Source organism: Xiphophorus maculatus, chromosome 4, assembly GCF_002775205.1.
Source record: "Xiphophorus maculatus strain JP 163 A chromosome 4, X_maculatus-5.0-male, whole genome shotgun sequence".
NCBI lineage: Eukaryota > Metazoa > Chordata > Actinopteri > Cyprinodontiformes > Poeciliidae > Xiphophorus > Xiphophorus maculatus.
Genome location: NC_036446.1, coordinates 24,729,732 through 24,756,430, shown reverse-complemented (window position 1 = coordinate 24,756,430; position 26,699 = coordinate 24,729,732). Strand labels below are relative to the sequence as shown.

General features: G+C 41.0%; 1 protein-coding gene across 1 annotated transcript in view; it reads left to right on the top strand.

Moving 5' to 3' along the window:
* Positions 1-26,699, top strand: part of fbn1 (fibrillin 1) — a 70,216-nt gene that overhangs the window by 16,743 nt on the left and 26,774 nt on the right. The window contains exons 7-32 of the mRNA XM_023331699.1: positions 2,133-2,330; positions 3,183-3,308; positions 4,828-4,953; positions 6,607-6,759; positions 6,863-7,099; positions 8,580-8,732; positions 8,810-8,929; positions 9,018-9,143; positions 10,894-11,016; positions 11,830-11,952; positions 13,278-13,430; positions 14,810-14,863; positions 15,375-15,500; positions 15,587-15,712; positions 15,806-15,925; positions 16,053-16,190; positions 17,225-17,275; positions 17,409-17,534; positions 17,620-17,847; positions 17,931-18,056; positions 19,734-19,862; positions 20,774-20,899; positions 21,987-22,112; positions 22,218-22,340; positions 22,964-23,089; positions 23,552-23,677. Of these exons, the coding sequence (XP_023187467.1) occupies positions 2,133-2,330; positions 3,183-3,308; positions 4,828-4,953; positions 6,607-6,759; positions 6,863-7,099; positions 8,580-8,732; positions 8,810-8,929; positions 9,018-9,143; positions 10,894-11,016; positions 11,830-11,952; positions 13,278-13,430; positions 14,810-14,863; positions 15,375-15,500; positions 15,587-15,712; positions 15,806-15,925; positions 16,053-16,190; positions 17,225-17,275; positions 17,409-17,534; positions 17,620-17,847; positions 17,931-18,056; positions 19,734-19,862; positions 20,774-20,899; positions 21,987-22,112; positions 22,218-22,340; positions 22,964-23,089; positions 23,552-23,677 (3,489 nt within the window). The remainder of the gene's footprint in view (positions 1-2,132; positions 2,331-3,182; positions 3,309-4,827; positions 4,954-6,606; positions 6,760-6,862; positions 7,100-8,579; positions 8,733-8,809; positions 8,930-9,017; positions 9,144-10,893; positions 11,017-11,829; positions 11,953-13,277; positions 13,431-14,809; positions 14,864-15,374; positions 15,501-15,586; positions 15,713-15,805; positions 15,926-16,052; positions 16,191-17,224; positions 17,276-17,408; positions 17,535-17,619; positions 17,848-17,930; positions 18,057-19,733; positions 19,863-20,773; positions 20,900-21,986; positions 22,113-22,217; positions 22,341-22,963; positions 23,090-23,551; positions 23,678-26,699) is intronic.

The window sequence follows — 26,699 nt, the reverse complement described above, 5'->3', positions numbered from 1 at the left end:
AATCGGCTGGGAGTTTTCAACTAAGGAGTGGCATTTGGAAGGAGAATACAAATGCATACCAGCCGCTGGCTCAGGGGAATGAGATCTGAACCAGTTTGAAGGGGAGGAGAGGAGAGTGGTCTTGATGGAGGGACTTTTTCACACTATCATATTTGTTGTAAGCCATTTAGTTTTACCTCTAGGGTGCTGCAGTTAGTGTGGAAATCACCTTCTATGTTCCAGAAACACACCCTGCCAGCCAGCCTCTGCTGACTTTAAGAACTTATCCCCTATATTTTGTATCATTGGAAAAATAAAAGTTCTCCAAACTACATGATACATGTGCCTCCCACTGGCCTCTGCCACTAGACACAACACAAGGACTGAAGTAGTGAAAGGGAGTTCTCACACCTGAGGTGTTTTGCCCATTTAAAATGAACTCTGGTTCCTTTCCCTCCTTGGTGTGGTTTGTTTGTGTACACAGACCATTTGGAGGAGGTGGGCTCCGTATGCTTCCAAATGAAGCATAGAGCAGTCCACGGTCTGTCGTGTGAATCTGATGCAGACGCAGCTACCAGGCGCAAGCTTGATCTAAGTGCCTTGCCGTAGTCAGGTTTGTGTTGCATTGTGGGATGCGGTAGAGTAACCAAGCCAACAAACAGTGGCTGCGCACCCTTTCCTATGCAACTGTTAAGACATCTTCTCATAATCATTCAGTATGGATTTTTGGCTTGGATTTTTCTTGATCACCCCGCCCCAGCCCCCCGTCCTCACAAAAAAATGACTAGTTATAAAACTCATCAACTGATTTGGACTGATTTGCTGAATGTCTGCACACCAAGTGGTGAGGTTGCTGCTTTAGCAAACTGTGAGAGCTTCATTTTTTCAAAAACAGATATTATCTGGGTCGGGTGGGAAAAACACACCAGGTTTTATCTTGGCAAGCTTTGAGTTTGATCACAAAGGTGGGGAAAACAAACTATGGTTGTGAAATCATCCTTAGATCACACATTTTTAGGTGATACTTACATTCTGCAGCTGTCTTCTCAGATTATCCAGAACTCCTCTCTATCTCTGGTTTTTCTCAAACACAGACAGACAAGTGCAATGTTATAATGTTACATGCACCTGAGTCTGGCCAGCACAAATGTCAAGAACAGACAATTAGTTCATTACAGAGTGCCTTCCTATACAATCTGTGGCCCTTTCATCACGTTTGATGGAAGCGCGCTGCAGAAGCTGGATTCAGGCTGAGCGCTTCTGTTTATGCCTGACATACTGTAGGTACTATGCCTGTAATCCACCGATGTTTTACTGTCTGAATGGTGAAGTGATGTAGGGTGTAATGAAACATCCAGATCTGACATTGGCGTTCAGAATACAAAAGGAATCAAACTCTTCTTTTGGTTTAGTATATTTTTAAAAGGTTTTATGAGCCACAAAACATTGAATGTTCGAGTCGAGGTTGTCCCCATGTCAAATGCAAACTCAAACTGCAACATAGGCCTACAGTGAGGATAGGAAGCTTGAAAGCAGATGCTAAATTAGCTGCTGTTAGCGACTAATAATCTATTCATGGGATTCCCACGGTGCTTCTAAATCATTATAATCTTGTAACAATATTATTGGCTTGCTAAGTGCCAAAAATACTTATAGTATTTAAAAACGTGGGAAGTTTCTTCAGTGGCTTTACCAGGCGGAGAATGTCTTTTTTAGGACACCTGGTTGAGAAAATACTACAACAAACTACTGTTACAACTCTAATCAAATATTGACTGAGATTAAAAAATATTTAATTGGTAGTTCTGTCAAACTGCAGTAAGATTCTCACTTTCAGTAGTTTTAGATGGCAGGAGTTTACTCTGACATGGCCCTGCTCGGAGTAGGTGTTTGCTTTTCTCCCCAGGAGATTTTCCTCCTAACTCTGATGTCGGATCGCTACCGTCTACTGCACTGCTAGGTTCTTCAACAAGTCCAACTTCAATCCCACTAACATATTCCTTTGGCTTTTCTATCACAGTTTGGATGGGTTTTTGTTGTGTCAACATGCCCCACTGCTTACTGAGTGTTATAACCTCTTTGCAATTAGTACTGAGGGTAAAGAGGTAACTACTCATTTTGAGTTAAAATATATTGTTGGTTTCTCCTGGCAGACTACAGAACCGGGCCATGCTTTGCCTCCGTGAACAACCAGATGTGCCAAGGCCAGCTCACAGGGATTGTCTGCACAAAAACCTTGTGCTGTGCCACAGTCGGACGGGCGTGGGGTCACCCCTGTGAGATGTGCCCCGCTCAGCCTCACCCCTGCCGAAGAGGGTTCATACCAAACCACCGCACTGGGGCGTGCCAAGGTAAAGTCTGTTCATAAAGCCTGAATCTCTTGTTTCTTTTTCTAATTTAGTCCTGTTTCTTTGCCTCTGTCTCTTTTCCAAGTCACTTCTATCCTTTTGTATCTTAACTCGGTTTTCCTCCGACTCTTCCCCTCTTTTCCTCTGTCATGCCCTCAAAGCCCGCTACAGAGGATTAGCTCTAATTGGGTTAAATTGGGTGGGTGGCAGTGCCTCCCACATGTGCATGGAATGCCCACAGACAGACACCCGCTGTGACAGGACTGTCAGAATTGGTAACACGGGTCAGTGGCAGTGCCACGTGGGAGAGCTCATTTCTGGTAAGACGGCCCTGTGCCTCGCTGCCTCAGACCCAATAACATCAGAACCTCCGCAGGGGAGGCGGACCTGAGCCAGAGACCTACTGGAACATGGAGTACTCTGAGTCCACTCAAGGTCAAAGCGTCCTGCAGATTTTCTGCCTCATTTCTTGATTTTATTTGCTCGAAATTGTTAAATGAATTAAACTGAGTCATCAGCATAGCGCATAAACCCGTTGCACTGTCTCAGCGATGAGTATCCCTTCAACCTTGGTAATGTCCCGTGATTGAGAGTTTAGCGCTCTGTTAAACTCGACACCCTGCTTCAAATACTTTGCTAATGTTTCTTCGCTTTTCTTTGCTTCGCTTTCTGTTCCTCCTGCAGGAAATCTTCTCTTTCTTTCCTCTTTTTCCCTCCTCACAATGATGAACAAAGAAAAGTCAAAGGAGGACAGACCCAGAAAAGACGTACGCTGCCTAATGTGTTCATTTTTAGTAACTATGGAATGGGAACTAGGCATTAATTACATGTTTTTTTTGTTTCTTTTTTGTCCAGATGTGGATGAATGCCAGGCCATCCCCGGCATCTGCCAAGGAGGCAACTGCATCAACACAGTGGGGTCCTTTGAATGTAAATGCCCCGCTGGGCACAAATTCAACGAGATCTCGCAGAAATGCGAAGGTGAGTTTTAAGCTTTGAGTCGTGGTGGTGAGGAGGATCATGTGAACTGACTGACTTTCAGAGTCAGCTTGAATGACAGAGTACGCTAAGAAATATTTAAAAGAGCCTAAACATTAAGAGAGAACCACATCCGTCTCTGTGGTTTACTTCATCTCAGTAATGGTATTTGGGTTTTTACTTTGTGGGGAAAAGACCACACACTTTTCCCTTAAAATAAGTTTAATTAAACCAAAGTAGCAGTCAGTTTTCTGTCAGCTGTACAGCTCTTAAAGCTGAGGTTTTAGAGAAATGCTGCTTTATTATCGTTTTGCTCTACATTAAAGTTCCCTCATAGTTACAGTACAGATCTTCTGTTCTCACTGTTTGTCGTACTAAAAATATTTCCGAACAGGCAAATTTAAGCTGACTAAAATACAAAAAAGCTGTTTTGACATGCTGATTTAATTTATTTAGGGTGAAAACTATCCTAATGGATCCGGCTCTGTTGGAAAAAATAACTTTAACCTGGTTGTGTCACCTGTAGTGGCAGACATGTGTTGTACTCAGTGGTGGGCATTTATCGCATCGCTTATCAGTTTTTGTGATAAATTTCTTATCATGACAAGTATTTAGATTTATTGTTGTCATTATGAATTCCAAATAATAATAATTAAAAAAAAAACTGTCCATATTGTCAAGATTACTTTATTTTCTCTACTGTTTCTTTCAATGAGTGCCAATAAATACAAATAAAGTAAAAAAAAATTAAAGTAAAATGCATTTAGTATGAACAGTCTAGTGATGCAAACCAGTCACATTTCTTTGTGTGACTGGTGTCCTAAAGAAACCAATTACAAATGGTTTCATGAACAATATTTGTATTTGTTGGGAAACGATTGCTGTGCCATGCAATCACAGTAAAACAGTTAACTGCAAAAGAAGTAACAGATACCCCAATATTACCACAAAATATCATGAAAAACTTTAAGACCATATCGCCCACCCCTCATTGCACTGTTGAGTTTTCTCAGCTTTAAATAAGAAAAACATGGAAAAGACAAAGTTTTTATGTATGTATAGATAAAACTGATTTGCTGAACATTGTGATTTTAATTCCACCCTATTTTATTAATCTCTAATTTGGCTTCAGAACGACCCAGAATGTGTTAAATGTTTCCATCTTCGTCATGACTTGAATAAAACATGTCTCCTCCTCTGTAAGTCTGTGAGAAATATTGGCTCTGAAACGCATAAATTTTGATCGTTTCCAGACCAGCTTTAAATCTGTTATCCTGGCACTCTTCTTCAGAGAGAATATGTGCTATTTTATGCCCAATAATAATTGCCGGAAAACCTCTGGACTGTGTAAAACACATTTGACACACGTCTAAGTTACAGTGTGTTCTCTAAAAGATGCCGTGTCTGATTATGAGCGCTTCAAGGAAAGTTGAGTTTTGCTCGCACAGGAGAGAATCTGCCGTGGCCTTTGGATTTTAATATCCTGTGACCATGTCTCGTTTCCATCCTCTCCTCTGTGCAGATCTGGATGAGTGTTCGAACATTCCTGGTCTTTGTGGCGTGGGTGAATGCTATAATACTGTTGGCAGCTACTTCTGCAAGTGTCCCCAGGGATTTTACACCTCTGTCGATGGATCCAGGTGTTTGGGTGAGTTCCGGGTCACACCGACTCTCACGCCCCATTAAAGAACAAACAGGTTTATTGTGTCGTCCGCTTTGTCTTTGTTTGTCTCTGGCAACTCAAACACAGAAAGTAAAGCATTTCAGTCAGGAAGGTGATGCTTCAACCTCTTTCTTTTTTCCCATGAGTCCTATGTTTGGCACTTAGGGAAGAAAAATTTGAAACGCATCCATCGTTCCATCTGGAAGAATTTAGGTCAGTAGTCACGTCCCTGTCTGTAGTTCCCCAACAATGGACTGCAGTACTGTGCAAAAGTCTTTGGTTATTCTTTATTTGTTTTATATATGTGCATTTTTAGACTTTTATTGTTGTAAGTGATCTTCAGGAATAGTTTATCAGGTTTTTCTTTTAAAGTTTTTGCTGTTATTTTCCTTAATTTGTAGTTCAGTGCCAAATCACTCTCTAAAGACTTGTTTTTGGTTTTTTTCTACTTGATTAACACTTAAAAAATTGAGAGATAAGTCCAAAACACACAGCTTCAGAACCAACTAAATTTGTTTTCTTTAAGCTTTTCATTTATTTTTATTTTTTACCAGAATACTGCCAAGAAACAAATTAAGTTTCCATTACCTAACCCTAACCCTCTATGAAAAGGATCAAAGATAGTACAGTTGTTAGGACAAAACTGAATCACTCAGCAGTGCTATACTGAATCTTGAAGACTCATTCCCTAAAATCCAACATATAGTAGATTGTCAACAGATGTTTAAAGATTGGATCGGAAATCAATAAAAAAGCATACACAGTTCGAGGAAAGATTTCGATTAACCTTCAGAAAGTTTGGGGTAATACTAAGAAACACTGGCTTCTTCAAAGCAAACAATAAAAAAGACAAGTTTAAGCTTTTGGGGAAAAAAATGACATATTATGAGACGAGCTTGACTTTTGGAGGAAGAGAAATGTGCGTGCGTTTGACTGTCAGTCCACCGGAACTGCGATGATGATTTCCAGAAAAGCTGAAAAAGTCCCTCCTTAAGCTCAGTTTCAACCAAAACAGACCAGGGAAGAATGCGAGTCGGAATAATCCATTTGACCTTCAAGCGCATTATCACCCTCGCATGCATGCACACAGAAACATATGCAAACACACGCTCGCATTACCCCCCTCAGGAGAGCATGCTTGGAAGGAATGTCTGAGTCTTCCGTGCCAAAAAGCTGCAGTGCCAAACATTTTAGTCTACTTCCCATGCAGCAACGCTACAAGTCTAGACCCTGAAGGACAGATTTTTTTTCTTTTTAATGAGCATTTTTCAGTTCATGCATACCTGGAATCATTCAAATTAACCAACGATAAGGTGATGGAAAATAGCTCTATGCTGGCGCACACTGGTTTAGCTGGCAGGAAATGAAACAAAAACGTGAATTTTTATGTTGATAGGCAACTTCAGTGTGACTCATGCTGGAGCAAGGAGCCAGAAACTGCAGGATGGAGAGAAAGTTCTCATAAAATATGAATTGATGACTTTTGGAAGTTGCCTCCATCCCCAAATAATGGAAAGTCTGAAACGACGACCTCTGTTTGATTCTACTCTTGCCAGTTTCTCAACATGCGGACAGCGCAGGTCATAATCATGGAGCATGATTTGTTTAACTTACTTCACGCCGTGCCATTTTTCACAGACGCTCGCGGTGGATACTGCTACGGAAGCCTGGTGGACGGACGCTGTGCCAGCCAAAACTCACAGCTGATGACTAAAATGCAGTGCTGCTGTGACAGTGGGCGCTGCTGGTCTGACGGTTCCACGCCGGAGATGTGCCCCATTCGTGGAACAGGTGGAGTCTCGGATGACCTCACATCAGCTCAAAGTCTTAAAAAAAAAGAAATAATAACCCGCATATTTTACTTGCATTTTGTTTGTAATTGTGATCGCTGTAGAGGAGTACCAGAGGCTGTGCATCCAGATACCCGATTCTAACAACGGAGTGGTGATTCCCGGTCGGATCCCTGGGTCTCCTGACCTGCCCCACATCTACCCAATCCCAATACCTGGAGAAGTTCCTGGTCAAATTCCCATCCAGGTTCCAGGTCACATCCCAGTTCACAGACCGGTCGTAACTCCAGGCCAAGGTCCAGGGCCGTATCAGCCACAAGGACCTTTTCCTCCTCCTCCAGGTGATTTCTGGTTTTCTTACGAAAAAATGTAGTTCGCTGCTTAAGCTAACGAACTAGAAGGCATTTGAGATCATTAAACGGGTAAAAGTACTACAGGTTTATGGGCAGAATATGTCTAAAAACAGTTCTAAAAACATTTGAAGACTAATATTATTAAGACAACATATTACAATTTTGTGCAACTCTGAATTATTTTATAAATGTAGAATAAACCAGCCTTCCGTCTCTGGAGACTTTTTGCTCTTCTGTCCACATTTGCTTCCAAAATATTCTTCGATTGTTCTGCTTATAGAAAAGCCATCAGCTGCATTATGTTCTCTGAAATGGGACAAGACAAGGGAGCATGGAGGTTATCTTATTTTATGTTATTAAAATTGTTTAGAAGTCATTATTTGGTGCAGTTCTGAATTACTTCTCTGTCTCCATTTTGACGGTGAATTCTGCAAGTTCTTTTACATTAAAACACGTTTGGATGTGCCAAAGGACACTTAGCAGACAGTCTTAGTTAGGATTTAATGGGGAAGATTTCACATATTTAAGCTCTTAGTTGTTGGAGAGGAAGAACTGTTTACTGGCCACATTTCCAAGTTGGCTAAAAGTCCGTGTCTAATTTAATGATCAGACATGGTTTACATGATCTGGTCTTTGTGTGAGAGTAGCAGGTGGATTCATATGGCAGCTCATATTGGAAACGTAATTTATCATCTCTGGATATTCCTGGTCCATTCCATAAGAATGCTCTTTCCTACACTAATGTAGAAAAGAGCATTGATCTGTAGCTTAACCAGTAATGTGTTGTTGACAAATAGTTAATTTTCCTGAAGGTATCAATAGGAAGTAGACATTGATTAATGTTTGATCTGATTTTTCCTCTGCAGCCTTCAATGGACTTTAAAGTCTTCCATGTTTATTATATCAAAACATTTTAATCATAGGAATATAAAGAAACCTGCTCTTTTTTGTGAATGCAGTTGTGGACGGAAAACCGTATTTCACATTTCAGTTACAGTTTATCGTGTTAAAAAGTCCTGAAACTGTTTTTGTTTGAAACAGCTTATTTTGTTTTGTGAATTTTGTACAACCAAAACTGGAGACTAGTTGTCTTATGGACATAAGATTTAAAGTACTACATAGAGACAAAATACTATAATTTATTTTAAGAATGCATAATTGTTCATCTCAACTCTAGATAATACAAACACATTTGCTTGATGTAAATGTGTTTGCTTGCTTCATTTGATTGCTTTATTTCTGAGTTTCCATGTTTATAATGGGCTGTCTTAGAATTCATGTATTCATTTTGAGCTTGCACGTCCTCAGAAACTTGAACTCTATGCATCCTGGATTCAACAACCTTTTACAGCAACACAGCTCTGACTTTGTCTAAATGCTTTTTGGTACCGCATAGATTGTTATACAGTATGAAACTATGTTTATATTGCCAGTTGTTGAATGTATGTGCTGTTGTTGTTTCTGTCAGGTCCTGTTATCATCCAGACACAGAATATCACCAACATGTGCCAGGCTTTCCGTAACCTCTGCCTGAACGGCCGGTGTATTCCCCTGCCGGGCGTTGGATATCGCTGCGAGTGCAACATGGGATTCAAGCTGGACACCAGGGGCGAGTGCATTGGTAAGAAGTGTTTAGCTGCCTATTTTCAGCTTGCTTTACGCGAGAAAGCTTTTTGAACCCCAGTGTTTATTCTACAGATGACGATGAGTGCGACAGAAGTCCTTGTCCACACGGTGAATGCATGAACACCCCTGGTTCTTACATCTGTCAGTGTCCTCCCGGATTCCAGACTACTGCGACTCGGACAGAATGCCGAGGTGACACCCACACTCACCCACCCTGCAGAAGCGCAGGCGTACGCTTTAAGAAGCTGCGTGCGTTTACTGTACTTTTTGCCGCTTGCAGATCTGGATGAATGTGTCGCCAATGGGCGTATCTGCAACAACGGGCGCTGTGTGAACACCGAAGGCAGCTTCCACTGCGTCTGCAACGCTGGATTCGAAATTTCAACAGATGGCAAAAATTGTCAAGGTCCGTCAATTTGTGAGATCTACATTTCCGCAGCAGAGCCAGATTTTAAAGGGTGGTTCGCTTTAATGGTCACAGTAGGTGTGATGTTTATTTTTAATGGAGCACGGATTCGTTCGGCGTCTGGAATACAGTAGAGTGGGTGGGATTTTAAAAGATCATGCTGGCAATTTTATGTGGATTTCAGCTCAGTGAGCTTTATAGGACATGCAAAAGTCTTTACCAGAGTAATTAATGTTATGGAAATACTTGCACCATCTTTGCTGTCTGTGAAATCCTTTATTGTCCAAGACTATAATGTAGGCTTAATGTGAACATTTTGGATTTTAGTTGGGTACAACTCTCTCTTTGCTTAGTTGCTATTTTGTACGAGGTTGTCTTTCTTCCTTTTGGTTCAACAGTCTGTTAGTCTTTATCCAACAACTAAGTGCAAAACATTAAAAACCTTCAACCAGGTTGAAGGGTAAAATGATATGCTGCTGGCATTGTCATTTTATTATCAAAAAGCACGGTCATGTCTGTGTATTCCTTACAAAATGATAACTCCTAACTTTGAGATTTTCAAAATCCAACCGTTTTAGTGACAGACTGAAATCCAAAAATGATAAAACAGAGCAAATTTGAAACATATTTCATTTACTCTTACTGCTATCTGCTGAAAGTCTATGTCTCTTTCACTCCCCCAACCTTCTGAATGAACCGCAGACATGCCTCAACATACCATAGAAAATACTGTTTCCTATAAATCGTGGGTGTGCAGCTCCAGTTGTCATGCCAGTTTTAGACGAGTCTCTGCCCAAACACAGCTGATCCTAATAGTCCACAAAGTCCTACAGAGACCTGCTGTTGTTTGATTCAGGTGTGTTGAACCAAGAAACGACTAAAACATTCAGGTCACCAGACCTTGAGCACTGACTCTGGACACCTCTGCTTTAAGTAACATCTTACATCTCGGTGCTTTCCTTCAAAACAGCCTACACTTACAGAAAATATCTAACCCTGAGTCTTTTTTGCACAGTACCCCAAGTAAGTCAGCACATAGTAAAAACATATGGTTCAGCCACAGAACAAAAAGATCACGTTTTTACATTTCAGACTGTTTGGATTGAGCTGAAAACTTGCAGTTTCTTTGTAGCCTATGTCTTATATGACAACCCATGCAGTTTTGATTTTTAGTTTAGCTATTTTGCCTTCTGATCTAATTAGACAAATTATTATTGGAGCAGAGGTGTTTACAGAAAGATGTTACTAATGTGTTAGCTTTGAATTTCTACATGCCTGTATTACCGAGGAGAGTTTTAAGAACTTTCTATTAAAATATTCTTGATTATTGATCTTCTGGATGTTTTTACTTTCACTTTACATGTAATCAAAGCAAGCAGGTTTGGTGACAAACACGTTGCAAAGAAAATATATGGAACCATGAGGCGGCACAGTTGTTAGCTCAAACCCTTGTTGAAGCCTTTTGGTGTAAAATTGTTTCTCTGCTGGTACTGCAGCTCTCCCCATACAAAACCAAAAGTTTGTTAGGTAACCATGCTAAGTTACTCATAGGTTTAGTGTATGTTTGTATAGTAGTCTGACCTGTTGGTTTGTTATTAAATGGTGATTCGCCTAAGTTGACTGAACTTTGGCCCATTGACTGATGAAAATAGGCAAGTTTCCCCAAAGATCCGGCTGGCTGGCTGGATCTTCAGACTCATTCAAACAATGTAACCTGGAACCTTCGCTAACAACCTCTGTTTTCCCACAGACCTGGACGAGTGTCTGATCAGAAACATGTGCCTCAACGGGCTGTGCATCAACGAGGACGGCAGCTTCAAATGCATCTGCAAACCCGGGTTCCTGCTGGACACCAGCGGACGCATGTGTGTAGGTGTGTTGGTGAGATGGCTTACTGTTCAGCTGAAAGTTTCCATCAGTTTTTCCTTTTGCATAGCATGTAGTTTGCTGGGTGGCTGACTCTCTGGTATTTTATTGCTGCTTTTAAGTGAGTCTGAACAGATGGGGTAAAAAGCAAAAAGTCCCCCTAAATGTCTTGGGGGAAAAAAACCCTTTTGTTTCCTGACAGGACCGCTGGACATGTCGGCAATCAGGATCTGCCTTTTTCTGCCTAACTCTGCCTCCAACAGCCTATCCAAACCTATTTGGAGCGAAGAGAAAATGCGTCTGGCCTCTTTTTAACATTAACACAACAAAATGACTATAGAATTCCTTGAACAGATTTATATACATATCTTTACTCGACATTATCAGATGCATAAAATGAAATTCCCATGCCCTGTAGATAAATGGGAAACATTCTCCCTTCAAATGTGTCTTTCCAGGGTTAACTCCCCATACAGCCATTTGATCTCAGAGACGCTGAGTGCATCAAGTCATATTAGATTAAACAAACAGAACAAGGGTGTGGGAGAAGTGTGCTCATGCATGCAGTCACAAATTAAATGTGTAGCTTAAGAGGATCCTGGGGGAGAGAAGGGCGGGCAGAGGGGCTCATTGTGTTTCAGTAAAATCTGGCTCAATTCCTTACACATAAACGTGAACACAATGGCACACAGGCCACATCGCTGCTAGGAATTATGACTGTGACAGACTGCCGTTAAACAGTGAGATGCCACAAGTGTCCCTGAGACTTTGCTGCAGAAATAAGAGGAGAAGAAAATAAATGTTCTGCTTCTGTTTGTAGACATTGATGAGTGCGAAACTCCGGGCATGTGTATGAACGGACACTGCGTCAACACAGAGGGATCGTTCCGCTGCGAGTGTATGGCGGGGATGGCGGTGGGTCTGGATGGACGAGTCTGTGTCGGTGAGCTACCATACGTATCCATTTGATTGGATACGTGATTCATTTCCTTCACTGTAAAATAAATATGGCAAGCAGAAATCTGACACTATGTTTTTTCCCTGCCGCATGGTAAAAATTCGTCTCTTGCATCTTCTAAAGTGATTGATGTGGTTCAGTCATACTTATTCTACATGTAAGCAATGTCTGATTTTGATATTCTGAAGTGTTTACCGTACCGCGAAATACCATCACAGAACCACTAACATACTTTACAGATGCACTGCGAGAATGGTCAAACTTCCTGTAAACACGGGCTGGGATGTGAACCCACCTGTGAGCTAACAGCTCAGATAACTATTCCGCCATGCAGCCCCGCTCCTGAAGTTTTCCATCAACTCATTAAGCTTTTATTGTCAACAGGGACGAATAAATGTTTGTCTGCTGGAGGTTTGTGTATCTCTAGTTGCTTAGTCACTGCTGACTAAACTGTTTACTGATACGTCAGTACACAGTTTAAATTCTTTGTGACTTCTAACCCTGAATTTTACCTTTTTTCCCTGACTAGTGTTTCCCTAAACTAGATGAGACGATCCGCCAGCGCATGTGACAAGTGAACAGTTTTTGCCGTTGTTGTTAAATTAGATATTATGGCCAATTTAATCTCTCAGGATGCTACAGTGAGGAAAATAAATAAATCTCCTGCTGATTCTGACATCCAACAAATGTAATTGTATGCCGCAGAGTGAAATAACTATTTGAGCTCTCATAACAAGTGATGCACCTGTAGACAGAATCGGTTTCTTCTGACAATAGTCCGGAATATTTCAGACATGTAAGCAGATCTGCTCAAGTGTTTTTATTATTCTCCACTAAAATTAATATATCCTAAAATTTATGATGATTCCTTTTTAGACAAGGGAGGCTTAATATGAAGACAAGAAGGATTTCTGCCAACTATCTGAATTGATCGTATTTGAGCCTCTTGGCGCTCACGTCTTGTTGAGTGCTTATTGAAAACTAGACCTTCTTCTGACTTGATGTTTTCAACATTTCCAACAAAATGACACTGCATTATTATTTGTGAGACATGTCGAAACGCTGTTGTTCTCCGGGTGGGTAGTCATAAAGATGATATCAGTGCAGGAGAATGCCTTAAATCCAGGGAGAGTATGGATAGAACAGCCATTTGTTTTCGCTAGTGTGAATGTTTATTGGAGTTGCTGACTGTTGCCATTCTTTTCCCTCCGTGTTGGTCTATTTTCACCCGCTTTCAGGATCTTTTTTTCAACCTTAGTTTTGGTTTCTCACATACATGCCGTCATGTTTTGTTTTCTTCTCCAAAACAGACACACATATGCGCAGTTCTTGTTACGGTGGCTACAAGCGCGGGCAGTGTGTCCAACCTTTATTTGGAGCGGTGACCAAGTCAGAGTGCTGCTGTGCCAACACGGCATACGCCTATGGAGAGCCCTGCCAGCCCTGCCCACCAGAGAGCTCTGGTACTGGAACTTAAATCTCTTTTCCTCTGCAAATGTATTATACCCGATTATACCCGGCTCTTCAGAAGGACTTTGAAAGCATTCGTTGCACAGTGCGTTTAGTAACTTTTACTCAAATCAGAGTAACTAGAATCCATTACCAGGTGAAACAATCCTCAGTGAGCATTTTCCTGTTGAAAATCCAACCAAACGATGTCTAAACGCCTCGAAGATTTTTAGGCTAAAACTGGTTTGTATTTGATTTAAAAGCAAAAGTTATTTTGGTATCTGAATTTGTTTTTAAGACGTTATATAAGTTTAAATGTAGACCTATTTTAGCTGAGCATTAAAAATAAAGAATGAATTGCGCTGATTGCAAACTCAAACATCTATTGCCAACACGGCGTTTTTCCTATGTTCACATGTACAATTAATTGCTTGTAATTGCCAATATGTGAATAGTCTTTGACATGCCATTTTATGATAAAATGAAGAAAAAAATATAATTCTTTGTAAAAATGTATACATTATATCTTTATAAAAGCATCTTTTAATAATCTTTAAGTGGATAATAAGCATGGTTTTCATAAAGCCCACAAAATGTGTTTTCATTTTCAGTTTGATGTAATATTCTAATCTTTAGCGTCATGTTTTCATTAGCTGTAAGCTGTTCACTATGAAATACTATGAAAAATTAACAGAAAAGGCTTGAAAACATTAGCGTGTGTGTAATTAATCTATATAAGTGGCTTCACTCAGTAAATTGAATTAATGAAAATAAATTAACTTTTCAATAAGCATCTATAATACGGAATACAACTGTGTTATATGAAAGGAAGAGGATGTTTTATTCCTCTAAATCAATGCTTTTTTGGTAATGTTTACATGGTTACCCACGTTTTTTTTCGTCCTTAAAGATTTGAAGTTATTTTTAAACTCATCAGCCTACGTTAAACTAAATCTAGGCTTAGACATATAGGTCTAAAACAGGGCAGTAGACTCTATATTGACTTTTATAAATAAGTTTTACATGCACTCTAGAAATCAGGTCTATTGTTCAGTGTTAGCTCACCTGCTGAGATCGACTGAGAGACATGTCATCTGGTCATGAAACGCAGGACACAACTGTGTATATCTCGTGTTTCTTGTGTTGCAATATAATTTGTTTAGTTGCCTCTCATTAGTCCTGCCAGTTAAAGAGTTTAAATTAAAGGACACCAGAGAAACACCACATAAAAGGTGCTTTATATACATTGCAGCAAAATAAGAATGCTTGTACATGGATAATGGTATGGTACGAAATGTCCTTGCATTTTCTTAAACTCTGGTAAAAGCTATGTTTTCCTGCATTTAAAATGATTTGCTTTCTTCATCCAATGTGTGTTTGTGTTTTGTTGCAGCTGAGTTCCTGGCTCTGTGTCCCAGTGGTTCCGGCACAACAGGCGACGGGAGAGGTGAGGAGAAATATGCAGACTTGTCCTTAACTGTTGTCCCGGTTAACCCTCTATGGCATGACTTTTTATTTTTGTGGGGAAGAAATATCTTCCTGCATTCTTTGGGAGCTTGGTGGTCCCTAATTACATGTCAATCATAAAATCGGACTCTGACACCTCCTGGAACCAGATTTGGGTTTGTTGCCTCAGGGTAACATTGGTCTAGAACACCAAGATTGTCTACACTGATTATGAGAAATGAAATACAAATCAAACAAAAACTATATTCATAAAAGAACTATTTTTTGGACAAAAATATGTCAAAAATCATGCCCCCCAAAAAATAAAATAAAGGAGCAATGTGAGGTACAGCTATGTGGTTTGTTGCCTGAGGGCAACGCCATGCCATAGAGGGTTAAAGAAAATAGCAAACAGTTGCATGTCAGACAGGCAGTGCTGCTTGAGCTGAAAGTGGGTTGTGATCTGATCATCTTCCCTCACATGTTCAGCAGGCTGTTCTTTGCCTTCTCAGATATAAACGAATGTGCCCTGGACCCTGATATCTGTCAGAATGGAATCTGTGAGAACATGCTGCGGTCGTTCAAATGCAACTGCAATGTCGGCTTTGAGGTGGACCACACGGGCAAAAACTGTGTTGGTAGGTGAACTTCAGTAAACTTGTGCTAACAGAAGCCCGGAGTAGAAAAACTGATGGCGTGTATTGGTTTTTGATTTGTCCTTTAGATATTGACGAGTGCTACATGAACAACCTGCTCTGTGACAACGGCCTGTGCAGGAACACTCCCGGGAGTTTCACCTGTCAGTGTCCGAAAGGATATCGCTTTGATACCGAAACCAATGCCTGCGAAGGTTAGACCAATGCTCAATCCCTGGTGCAGTGCATCGTTGCATATATATTTTCTCTTTCTCTGTACGATAGTGAATAACTGTTTGTGCCCACAGATGTTGATGAGTGTGACTCTTCCCCGTGTATCAACGGAGACTGCGCCAACAGCCAGGGGTCCTTCGTGTGTTCGTGTTCAGTGGGCAGCACCTTGGACAACACTGGACTGGAGTGCATTGGTAAACAAGGAGCGGCTTTATTTCAACGCCGTAACCACAAATATTCTTCAAATGAAATGTGCACTTTTTTTCCCCCCTACATGTTAAAGTATTTGTGTTCACTATGAGATTTTCTTTTCTGAAACAGAGACGACTAAGAGCACCTGCTGGCTGAAGATAGTCAACGATCGCTGTGAGGTCAACATCAATGGAGCTACCCTGAAATCGCACTGCTGCGCCACGCTGGGAGAAGCCTGGAACAGTCCATGTGCTAAATGTGAAAAAGGTGATCGGCGTTTTCTGTATTTTCATGATGCCAAGGCTTTGTCTAAAAAAAAACACCGCTAGCTGGAAACTGACTAATGTAACACATGTATATTCTGCATCAGAAGCTACTGAAACACTGAAAAGGTGAACTAGTACACACCATATGAATCATAGCTACATTTTGTACTGTTATTTGCCCAGGCATGTGTAGAACAAATCATGTTTGAACAATTTCTAAGTGTTTTTTCCATAGCAAAAGATAGATTTGCTCTTTAGAAACATGTTTTCCACTTCTGTCACTATTACATGTTTGTCTTTAGATCTGTGAATATTTCTGCTGACGTTCTCATCTAAAGTTACCGTAAACAGCACCAGGGTAGAAATCAATAGCTTGGAATAAAAGCTTAGTGATAACAATCAAATTCTATACATATAAGCTGAATTAAATTCAACTGAATTAATACAAAAATAATACTTAGGTGATATAGTTTTATTATCAAAATGATTTCATATTAAATTAGATGCTGTTAAGTTGTAATAGTATGGCAACAATCTAGTATTTTTTTTTTTTTTTTTAGTTTTACCATAAAATAGTCTCTCAGCATAATTACTGAATCATTTTTAACAATGTTTATTATTAACCAATAGATGCTGTGAATGAATCATGTCTGTTCCCTCATTATCGGCACAAATTTTACTTTAGTTCGACTATCTGGACTCCTCACTGTTTTTTCTAGGTAATTTCATAGTAACAAGTTTATAAATTAGCACATATTAACCACATTTTAAGGACAAATAGTATTTTCTCTGTATATCACTACAGCCTGTGGGTTTTCAACCCTTATTTCCTAACCTCGCTCATATCTACAGCAGTAATTAACCCAGTTTAAAACAACTAAAACTGCAAAAAGCAAAGCTGTGTGGCTCTCATAGTGAGCAGAACGGTTACTTTGATTAGCCTAACATTGACTTCATCAACTTGTGGTGTCCTCTTTGATTCTAATCAGACATCACTAATGACTAGCTTTGCATTGTACCCCTTCCTCTCTTCAGATCCAATCTGCGGTAAAGGCTTTGCCAGAGTCAGAGGAAATAACTGTGAAGGTAATGGGCTGCTGTGAGGACTTCATGGTGCAGAACATTGTGCTTTTACCTTTGAGTTCAGTAATGTGGAGCACTCAGCTCGGCTCTCGATGTTGCTTTTCTCTTTCCCCCCTCTCTCCCGGCTGACTCTCAGATGTGGACGAGTGTCAAGTGTTTCCGGGTGTGTGCATAAATGGCAAGTGTGTCAACACACAGGGATCCTTTTTCTGCCAGTGCCCTCCAGGGATGACTGTTGACATCAGTGGAAGGATGTGCATCGGTAAACCTTTCACTCTGTCACTGAATGATGTATGTATTATTTAAATTAAGATATCTAATGCATGTTAACATACTGTGATTGAAAGACCTGCGTACCGAGCACTGCTACCTCACCCACGACGACGAGCGCTGTGGGACGCCCATATCAGGGAAACACAGGGTGGACGCCTGCTGCTGCTCCGTCGGTGTTGCTTGGGGGCCCGAATGTGATGAATGTCCAGAACAGGGCACACCAGAGTTCAACCAGCTGTGTCCTCGGGGCCCCGGCTTCTCGCACAGAGGGGACTTCATCAATGGCAGACCCTTCCTCAAAGGTATTGTTGGTAGAGTGTGAACCTACAAAAGGTGCCCCATTGGTTGAACTCTAACCGGTTTCTCCTTCCGCTTTAAACCTCAGACATAAATGAGTGCAGGATGATAAACACTCTGTGCTCTAATGGGAGATGCAGAAACACCATCGGCAGCTTCCGCTGTCGCTGCGACAACGGCTATGCCCTGGACTCGGACGAGAGGAACTGTACCGGTGAGCGACTTTTGTGAAAGTTGACAAGCAAAAATGTGGAACATCTGGTATCACATTTGTTACAATCCATCCGTCCGCCCATCCACCCAACAACCTACCTTTGGCAAATTACACATTTATAGCTTAAGATCTGTGGAAATATTCAACAATTCACTATGTTTTTCCACGTTCGTTCTTTTAAAACTTTCCAAATATCAAAATCAGAAGTAATACTAAATTTTGATATAAAAAATGGGCAGGAACTCTGTAAAAAAATTCAGAAATCAGTGGTTCAAAATGCCTTTAGACCTATTTTTAGCTTCTATACTTGCGTTAGGAGTCTGAAGCTTATTCAGTTTGGCTGGCTTTCAACAATTTTAGCCTTTCTTCATCAGTTCTTTTCACTCCATCTTTCTGCCAGCTCTAATCACGGTAAAGCGATGTTAAGCCATTACTTACACTCAGCTCATTCAGTCTAATGGGAACGTGGCTGCTGAGGATATGCTGGAGCTGGTCCCACAATGTCTGGTTAACTGCGTTTCTGCTGAACTGAAATGTACACACATCACTTCAGGTTTAAATGGCCTTACAGTTTATGGATTCTGAGCTCTTTTAAAGGCTCTGAGTGATTAAATGATACTTGGGATGCGTTACCTCAGGTGAGTGAGATCCCAGCCTGATTTCTCAGTGTAAAGCTTTTCATAATGTGGCTTAAATCGAAAAGGTCAAAGCTTTTAGACTGGGGAGGAATCTGAGAGAGGAGCCACCTTATCTTTGCTTAACTTCACTTTATGGTGTTCCTTTCCTTCAGCTAATTTGAACTTTTATGATCCATTAGCTTGGCATGCAAACGACCTACCTTGGCTTTTTGTGTTAATCTATTTTTTAACAAAATAAGAATTCATCTCCAATTCAGAAGCTAGTTTTTCTTCTTGCACACTTTCCTAAAATTTTACAGCAGCTTGTTTTTCCGTACTATTCGATAGTTTCATATAAAAATATAAGCTAGAAGAAGTAGATCAATGGTAATGGTATAAACTGACTCTTACAGGGTATTAGAGCTGCAAATAGTAGTCACTTAAGAAGTATTAATATAAACTATATTACCAAATCTATGGCGTCTTCCCTCCAAATCATTGAATTCAGTTGTTCCACTCAGTTTTATGGGTGAAAATCCAACACTCAGACCGCCGACTGCGTCAACAAACCTTGTCTGAGGTACTCGGTGAATTCCAGTGTAGTACGTAATAGTTCTTGTGCAATAAGTCCAGTCATGAAACTTCCTCGCTCGCTTAGTCATGGAAAAATCCCAGTGTGGAAGACAGGGCAACGCCGAGGTCCGCACTGTGCAGAAATCCCCAACTACCTGCAGAGTGAACAGCCTTAAAGCTCCAAACTTCATTTGGTTTTCACATCAGCTCAGTAGCTAAGTAGAACGGATTTTCAGAACCAGATGGAGTTGTGCAAAGCATGCCGCCGCAGCACTCTAGAGCAGTGGAGATGGGTTCACTTGGGCGACAAATTGAGGAATCTGAGTTTGGTCAATTTCATGCTCCTAACTTTACAGGAACAGTGAGTTTATAGGAGCAATGCTATGTTTCAAATTTTTTGACAAGTGATTGAAATAAATGAAGTAAATAACTTGTTTTCAGTATGTTTGATAGAATCTAAAATGTATTTCTTTTTTTTCCTCTGTAGACATCAACGAGTGCCGCATATCCCCGGACCTTTGTGGTCAGGGCAGATGTGTTAACACACCCGGAGATTTTGAGTGCGAATGCTTCGAGGGCTACGAGAGTGGCTTCATGATGATGAAAAACTGCATGGGTGAGCAATGACTCGATTTAATAAGCGTACGTCAGATCAGCTCTGCTGCTGCTGGTAAATTGATTGAGCAGTGTGCAGAAATGCCTCGTTTATGAAAGGTCGTTTCGTGTGAGAGCAGGAATGATCTTTTTAACGCGGTTAAAGCGGTAGGATCTGAAAGCAGGGAGCTATTGCAGCTTGTAATAGTCTTCAGCTACAGGGAGGACCTGCAACACAGAGCCAGCACCAGAGCTCCCTTTAGGTTCATAAATTCATGATGAGGTGCTTATAAGCGCTTATGCCAAACGTGGAGCAGCCCACTTTTGGGTTGGGTGATGTAAGCTAGTATTACTTTGGCTGTTTTTACTCACATATTACATACATGTTGGCGCAAAATGGGAGTTAAAATCATTCTTCCACCTGATTTGTGTTTGGAAAAGCCCCAATTTAGGCTTCCCAAGTTCCCATAAGGGTGGTCCAGAGTTCTAATTATTAAAAGACAATTCACGGTACTGGACCTCAAGATGGAGCAAATCAGCCGGCCCCCGTCATGGCTTCACAATACTTTGCATTCTGCTTTTCTTTTCAGGTCATCGATGGCACTCAATTGCATTTTTGTTATTCTCATGAATTGCAGAGTTTTCATCTGAAACAGAAAGATACAAGCTGTATTTTTGTGGCAATGTGGGCATTTGGAAAGGGAAGTAATAAATCTAGTATTATAATTATTTATCGGGTTAGGTAGGTAGACAAAACATGCAAATGGTAAATACGTTCTTGCAGTTGATGCAACAAGCTTCCCTAAAGCTAATCCGACATGTTCAACCCAGTTAATATTATTAGAAAATTTGAAGTTGTGAAACAAATATGTCAGAGCCAGAGGTCTGACATAATTGTTATTTTGCCTGTGTTGTGTGTTCCTCTGCTGCCAGACATTGATGAATGTGAGAGGAACCCTCTCCTGTGTCGTGGAGGTGAATGTGTAAACAACGAGGGCAGCTTCCAGTGCATCTGCCCCGAAGGACACGAGATCGCCCCTGATGGCTCAGCATGTTTGGGTGAGCAATAACATCAACTTCCTCTTTTTTCCTTTTCTTTTCTCTCCCCTGTTTAGGGATTTTTGTTAAGGTGTGTAATGTCCTACGGATGGTGATCAGAAGTAGGATGTAGGAAGTTACCGATTGGGACCGATTGGGGAAAGAGGAACGTTGGATCATCTGGCTGGGTTTCTGTCTGCGTGTGTGTGTGTGTGTGTGTGTGGCCTCACTGAGCCTTGTAACACCTGCTAATGTGCATGACGTCTATTATTGGACAGATTTTAGTAATATACTTTAGAAAGATAAAATACATTTTTTGCTAATTATTTTAAATTTAAATATATTCACATCTAAAGTAAATATATATTTTGAATTACTTTTCACTGTTTTACAGGATTTATTTTTAATTACTATTTTGCTTTCATAAATATGTTAAGTATTTTCAAGCTTGGTCGTCTAGTTTTCTGATATAAAATGTGGTCATTCTGACAGCAGCAAAATTCAGAAATAATTATAGTAATTTTTTGGTACAACATTGCTCTGAGCATTAAAAGCATGGTTGGATTATACTACTATGAAATGGCACTTTGACATAAACGTACCCTGCAAATCCCAGCAAGACTTAAATAGCCACTGACATTAGCACAAAGACTTCAGAACAGTTATTCAGTCGCATTGTGTTGTCTAAATGTGTAAACAATGGAAATGTTGCTTGGAAATACCAACATTATTCTAAATTAGATGAGAACCAAATGTTAAAAGCTGTAGCCATTGTAAATATGTAGACAGAAATACATTTTAAAAATCCATCTTAATCCAAACCTCTATGTTTTTTTTTCCACATACAGTTAGTGCTGCAGCATAGCTGACTCCCATGGGAAGTTAGAAAAGTTACTTATTGCCTTGTGCCATATATAGATTTATGTAAATGTCTTTCTTGGTCTTTTGATTGAATTGTGCCTTGTGAATGTTATTTTACATATGCAAATACATACACTGTATATGCTATTATATGACTAATCATTGCTATCTGTTCTCGTTGTTAATTCTACTTAACAAATATGTGTTAAATTTGCCCAGTTTTCATCGAGGCTTTCTTCTTTTGCAGATATAAATGAATGTGAGTTAAGTGACAGGTTGTGCAGGAACGGTCAGTGCGTCAATATGATCGGCCGCTACCAGTGCACATGCAACACAGGCTACAAATCCAGCGAGGACAGGCTGGACTGTGTTGGTACGTGGTAAAATATGCGACTGGTTCACTTGTGATGACCGACTCTTTCTGCTTTGTTGATTTATTAAACCATTTTTACTCATCTTGTTTTTTTCTGCTGCTCAGACATTGATGAGTGCACCATTGAGAACGGTGGCTGCGAGTCTTTCTGCACAAACTCGGAGGGCAGCTACGAGTGCAGCTGCAACAGCGGCTACGCGCTCATGCCTGATCTAAGAACCTGCACTGGTAAGTAGGTGTATTGTGTTTTGCAGTGTATAAGAAAGTTGATCTTTTTATTACTTATGGACCATAATATGATTTAGTTTGCATATTTATTCCTACTTTCTACTTGTAATCTCGAGACGAGATAAGAAGCTGACTGATTCTGACTGGCTTCAAATTATCCTTTGTTTACAAAGTTACAGAAGTTCTTCTATATTTCTGAGAGTGTCAGTAGTAAAAGTAGTAATAGCAAGCTGTAGTGATCAATTCGCTACATGGTTATGGGAAACCTGCACTCAAAATGTAAGCCATAGACCTACAAAAATGTCTTCTTTTGTTTCCTACTTTGAAATGTCTTCAGGCAACGAAAGATGTTGTTCCCTCACTATTATCTCTTTCTAGCTTCAAAGCTGGCTCATATCTGAATATGGCTGCAGGTTGCATATGCTGTTCATAGTTTTGCTCTCACTCCTTTAATTTCCAACAGAATTCAAGGCTTTACCGTGGTAATTTGAGAGCAATGTTTCGGTGCCATGTTTAATTTATGCTCTTTCCTGGATTGACCCGACTAAAAACACACCGGCGTGTGTGCCATAAAGGTCTTGTGTTGCAGCTTTGATTTGCCTCTGTGTGTCTTTAATCTTCAGATATCGACGAGTGTGAGGAGAGCCCTGAGGTCTGCGATGGGGGCCAGTGCACCAACACCCCAGGGACGTTCCAGTGCCTGTGCTTTGATGGGTTCATGTCGTCGGAGGATATGAAGACCTGCCTGGGTGAGCGAGCGAACGCTACAGCTCTGACCTTATTAAATCCAGGAGGTTCAGATTCTCTGGGATTTACTGAGACAACGTAGTGATCCACTTCAAGGGTATCCAAAGTATGAGTCATGAGAATGAGTTTTAATGACTCATTTCTGTGAGTGTGTGCCTCTCAGAGCAGGGAGTCTTTTTTTTTGTTATTGTTGTTGATTTATGGGCTAGTGAGCGTTGTGTTATTTTCACCAAGGAGGGAGGAATGTGTGACATTTAGACGTCTGGCTTCCCTGCACGAGAAACAAGAGCTTGACACCCCTCATATAAAGGCGTGTATTTGCGCAAACACGCAGCTGGGCTTTTCAAAACAAACAACCTTTATAGTCACAAAAACTTTTATTAACCATCATTAACCTTCTCTTTATTGCAGGTCTGTTTAAGCAAAGTAACCGTGCCTGATTCTCCATTTTTGTCTCCATCTAGATGTGGATGAGTGCGAGCTGAACCCCAACATCTGTTTGAGTGGAAACTGCGAGAACACTAAGGGGTCGTTCATTTGTCATTGCGACCTGGGATACTCTGTCCGCAAGGGAACCACGGGTTGCACAGGTGAGTGTAAGCATGTAGGACTGCACACCCTGCCGCCGGGAAATCGCGGAGGGCGGTGAAAAGGATGTTTGCGTGTGAGCAGAGGTCTGCTGCTTGTTAAAGTTGTGTTGTGTAACTTTTCTTAAAAAAAAAAAAACAAATAAGAAAAGATTTTTGATGATTGTTAAAAATATCACCATGCCGTGTCACAATGACATGAAACAGACAATAATCTGTGAAAAAATCAAGCTCCTCCAACTCCTCCCTGAGCTATTATTGCGGTCTGCAGAAATGCACCGCTGCCCATCGAAAACAACCAATCAGAGTCGGGAGGAAGGGCTTAGCGCTGTCAATCAACCTAGTTTATTGTTAATGTGCTAACGACAGATAAACAACTTACCGTTCCAGGAAAAATGTTTGTCCATGTTAACTAGGCTGAGCAGTCATAGTGGGCTCTGCTGATGGGGAGAAGCTGTAGCTTAGCAGAGCGCAATGGGGAGGGTGTGAGCAGCGCATACACAAAGGTTATTAACAGTGCTAAGATCCTCACTCTGACTCTGGGAGCACTGGAAGAAGGCAGAGCAGCTTGATTTTTTCACTGTTTATCTGTCTCTTGTGCACAAGAGACAGATAAACTTGCATACTCTTGCAAAAACTTGCATTCTCTTGCTTTTAATCACGAGCATTGTGTTTTTCTGTCGCCCTGTGGGAAGGAAAGAACCTAGGAAAGACGGGGCAGGACGCTAGGAGAGTTAGCAAAAGTGCCGCCAACATCACCAATTCCCCTCCGAAAGCTTCTGTCTGACTTGATGAGAAACACGCAGATAAACACACGCGAGTTAACGCACTCAGGCGCCCTCTGTAACAGCAGCAGGAGCAGTGAGATCACTATCTTTCATCAGATGCTTGCATCATATTGCACCTTTGTTTATTCCTGGGTTGGTCTTTCATTAAGGTCGGTTAAACATTACGTGATTGTTGGAACGCCTCACCGGCACGTAATCACCTGTAACGGCTCCAGAACACATAAATACAAAGTCCGTCCGGCTGCTTCGACAGTTTGCTAGTTTGGAGCTACTTAGCGTCCAACGAGAATTAGGTCTGATTTATAACACCACTTAGTTTGTGATTAAAAGCTAGTTGTAAGTTTGGTCAGTGATTTTTTTCTGGCTTTGTCTTTAAAATGAGCCAATGAGCAGCAGCAGCAGGTCTCATTTAAGACACAAATAAACGCGTTTGTCAGAATTTGGACGCGGCCTGCCCCACTTACTCTCAATGACGAGTGCTTCCAAACACAGACACACAAACACTCTGGCTCATTTCTAATCCCATTAAAACATCCATATAGAATTCTCCTTGTGCTGAGAAAGCTGGTGTCTCAGCAGAGCATTTGGGTCTGAATCACCCGTTTGGAATTTCATCCCCAGTCTGGAGAATTACGACTCCAATTCCTCTCAGCGAGGCAAGATGTCTGACGGACAATTTGACAAAGTCTGCTACTCTTTGTGGAACATGCCTCCTACCGGCACGTTGATTTGTGTAAAGGTTATTGAAGACCCAGATTTGGCCCAGCTGGTGGTTAAAGCTTTCCCCTGTTTTGCTCCATAGCAGAGACATCAAACTTCAGCACTGTTGTGTTGTGGTTATGTTTCTTCTAAAGTTTGGACAAGGTGTGGGCGAGCTTACTTAAAAGGCATGAGTTTCAAACTTAGCAAACATCTGTATCAACTGCATTTAATACACAGAAAGGCAGGCTCCAGATTTAACTACAACTGTTGACGCACTCTTCACATGCAGCAATTTCTGAGTTGCACTTTGCTTTTTCCTCTCGCGTGTCTGTGCGTCTGCTGTGCGCTCTCTGTCATCAAAGCCTCGGTGGGGAAACGATCATTAATTCCATCTGTAATCCAGGGAGATTCGCTTGCTGCCAGCCCTCATATTAACTCCATGATCAAATGCAGTGTAAATATACCGTACCCTGTCCTCAGGAAGAATGTAAACCAGAAGCGGCATAATCTTTAATTGACAGTGTTTCTGAATTACTACCCTCTCAGAGACCGACACGCGGAGAGGGGAACGCGTCTCTCTGGCTGTTAAATCGCCAACATCTTGACTGAGTTCACAGCATGGCTCGCTTTTGATATGCGGGGGACACGCAGTCGCGCTGCTTCCTTATTCTCAAGGCCAGGTATTGTGTCGGTTCAAGTGTCAGGAGGTCGTTTGGGGCTCAGATTAGAAGTCGTTATTGTGTGTTGTGGCCGTAAATAGGATCTTTTTTTCCACTGTGGTATTTAGGTATTCCTCCGAGAGTTCCCTGAGAGGCAAGAGTTACGCACTCCATTCATTATATCACCACCAGCTGCTGCAGTGAGGTCTTTATTAGCTCTACTCTACAGGATGTGCAGAGCTTTATAGGAAGTGCGCAATTTAATAGTAGTCCAAAGTAATTGTTCCCGTTATGTACTGTCACTTGTTTATTAGAATCCAGGGCTCCCACACGTCAAGTGAAGGTTTCGCATTGACATGAACGTCTTTACATCACACTTTCAAAGAAATTGTCCCTCGGAAAAATTTTGTTTCTATGTAGAACATCTGGAATGTTGAGAAAAACAGAACATCAACGTTATAAAAAGTAATTTAAGCAGCGCAGAGTTTATAAGTAAAGCAAAAAATCCTTATACCCTCAGTAATACCAGTTCAGAGGAAGCAGACAGACTGTTGCCTCAGGGCGCTGTTCTTCCACATGTATCTCTTTATTTCTCTCTTGTCACGCTTCAACAATCAATTTCCAGCTCATTAAATCCTCATAGGATGGCTGTTAGTATCGGAGATCAAGAGAACGCCACAATGTCTTTGTGGCCTGAAATGCAGCTCTCATCAGACCAAACTAGCGAGCCGGGAACATTTAGATCTGTCGCCTGTCTCTTTATGTAGTGCAAGCCAAGCATCAACTTTGGTCACCGTGCCAAAAACTCCAGCAAAAAAGCAAAGCAGACCCAAATCAGCGGACCATCAGAGCCTGGTTTTTTCTTTTTTTTACATT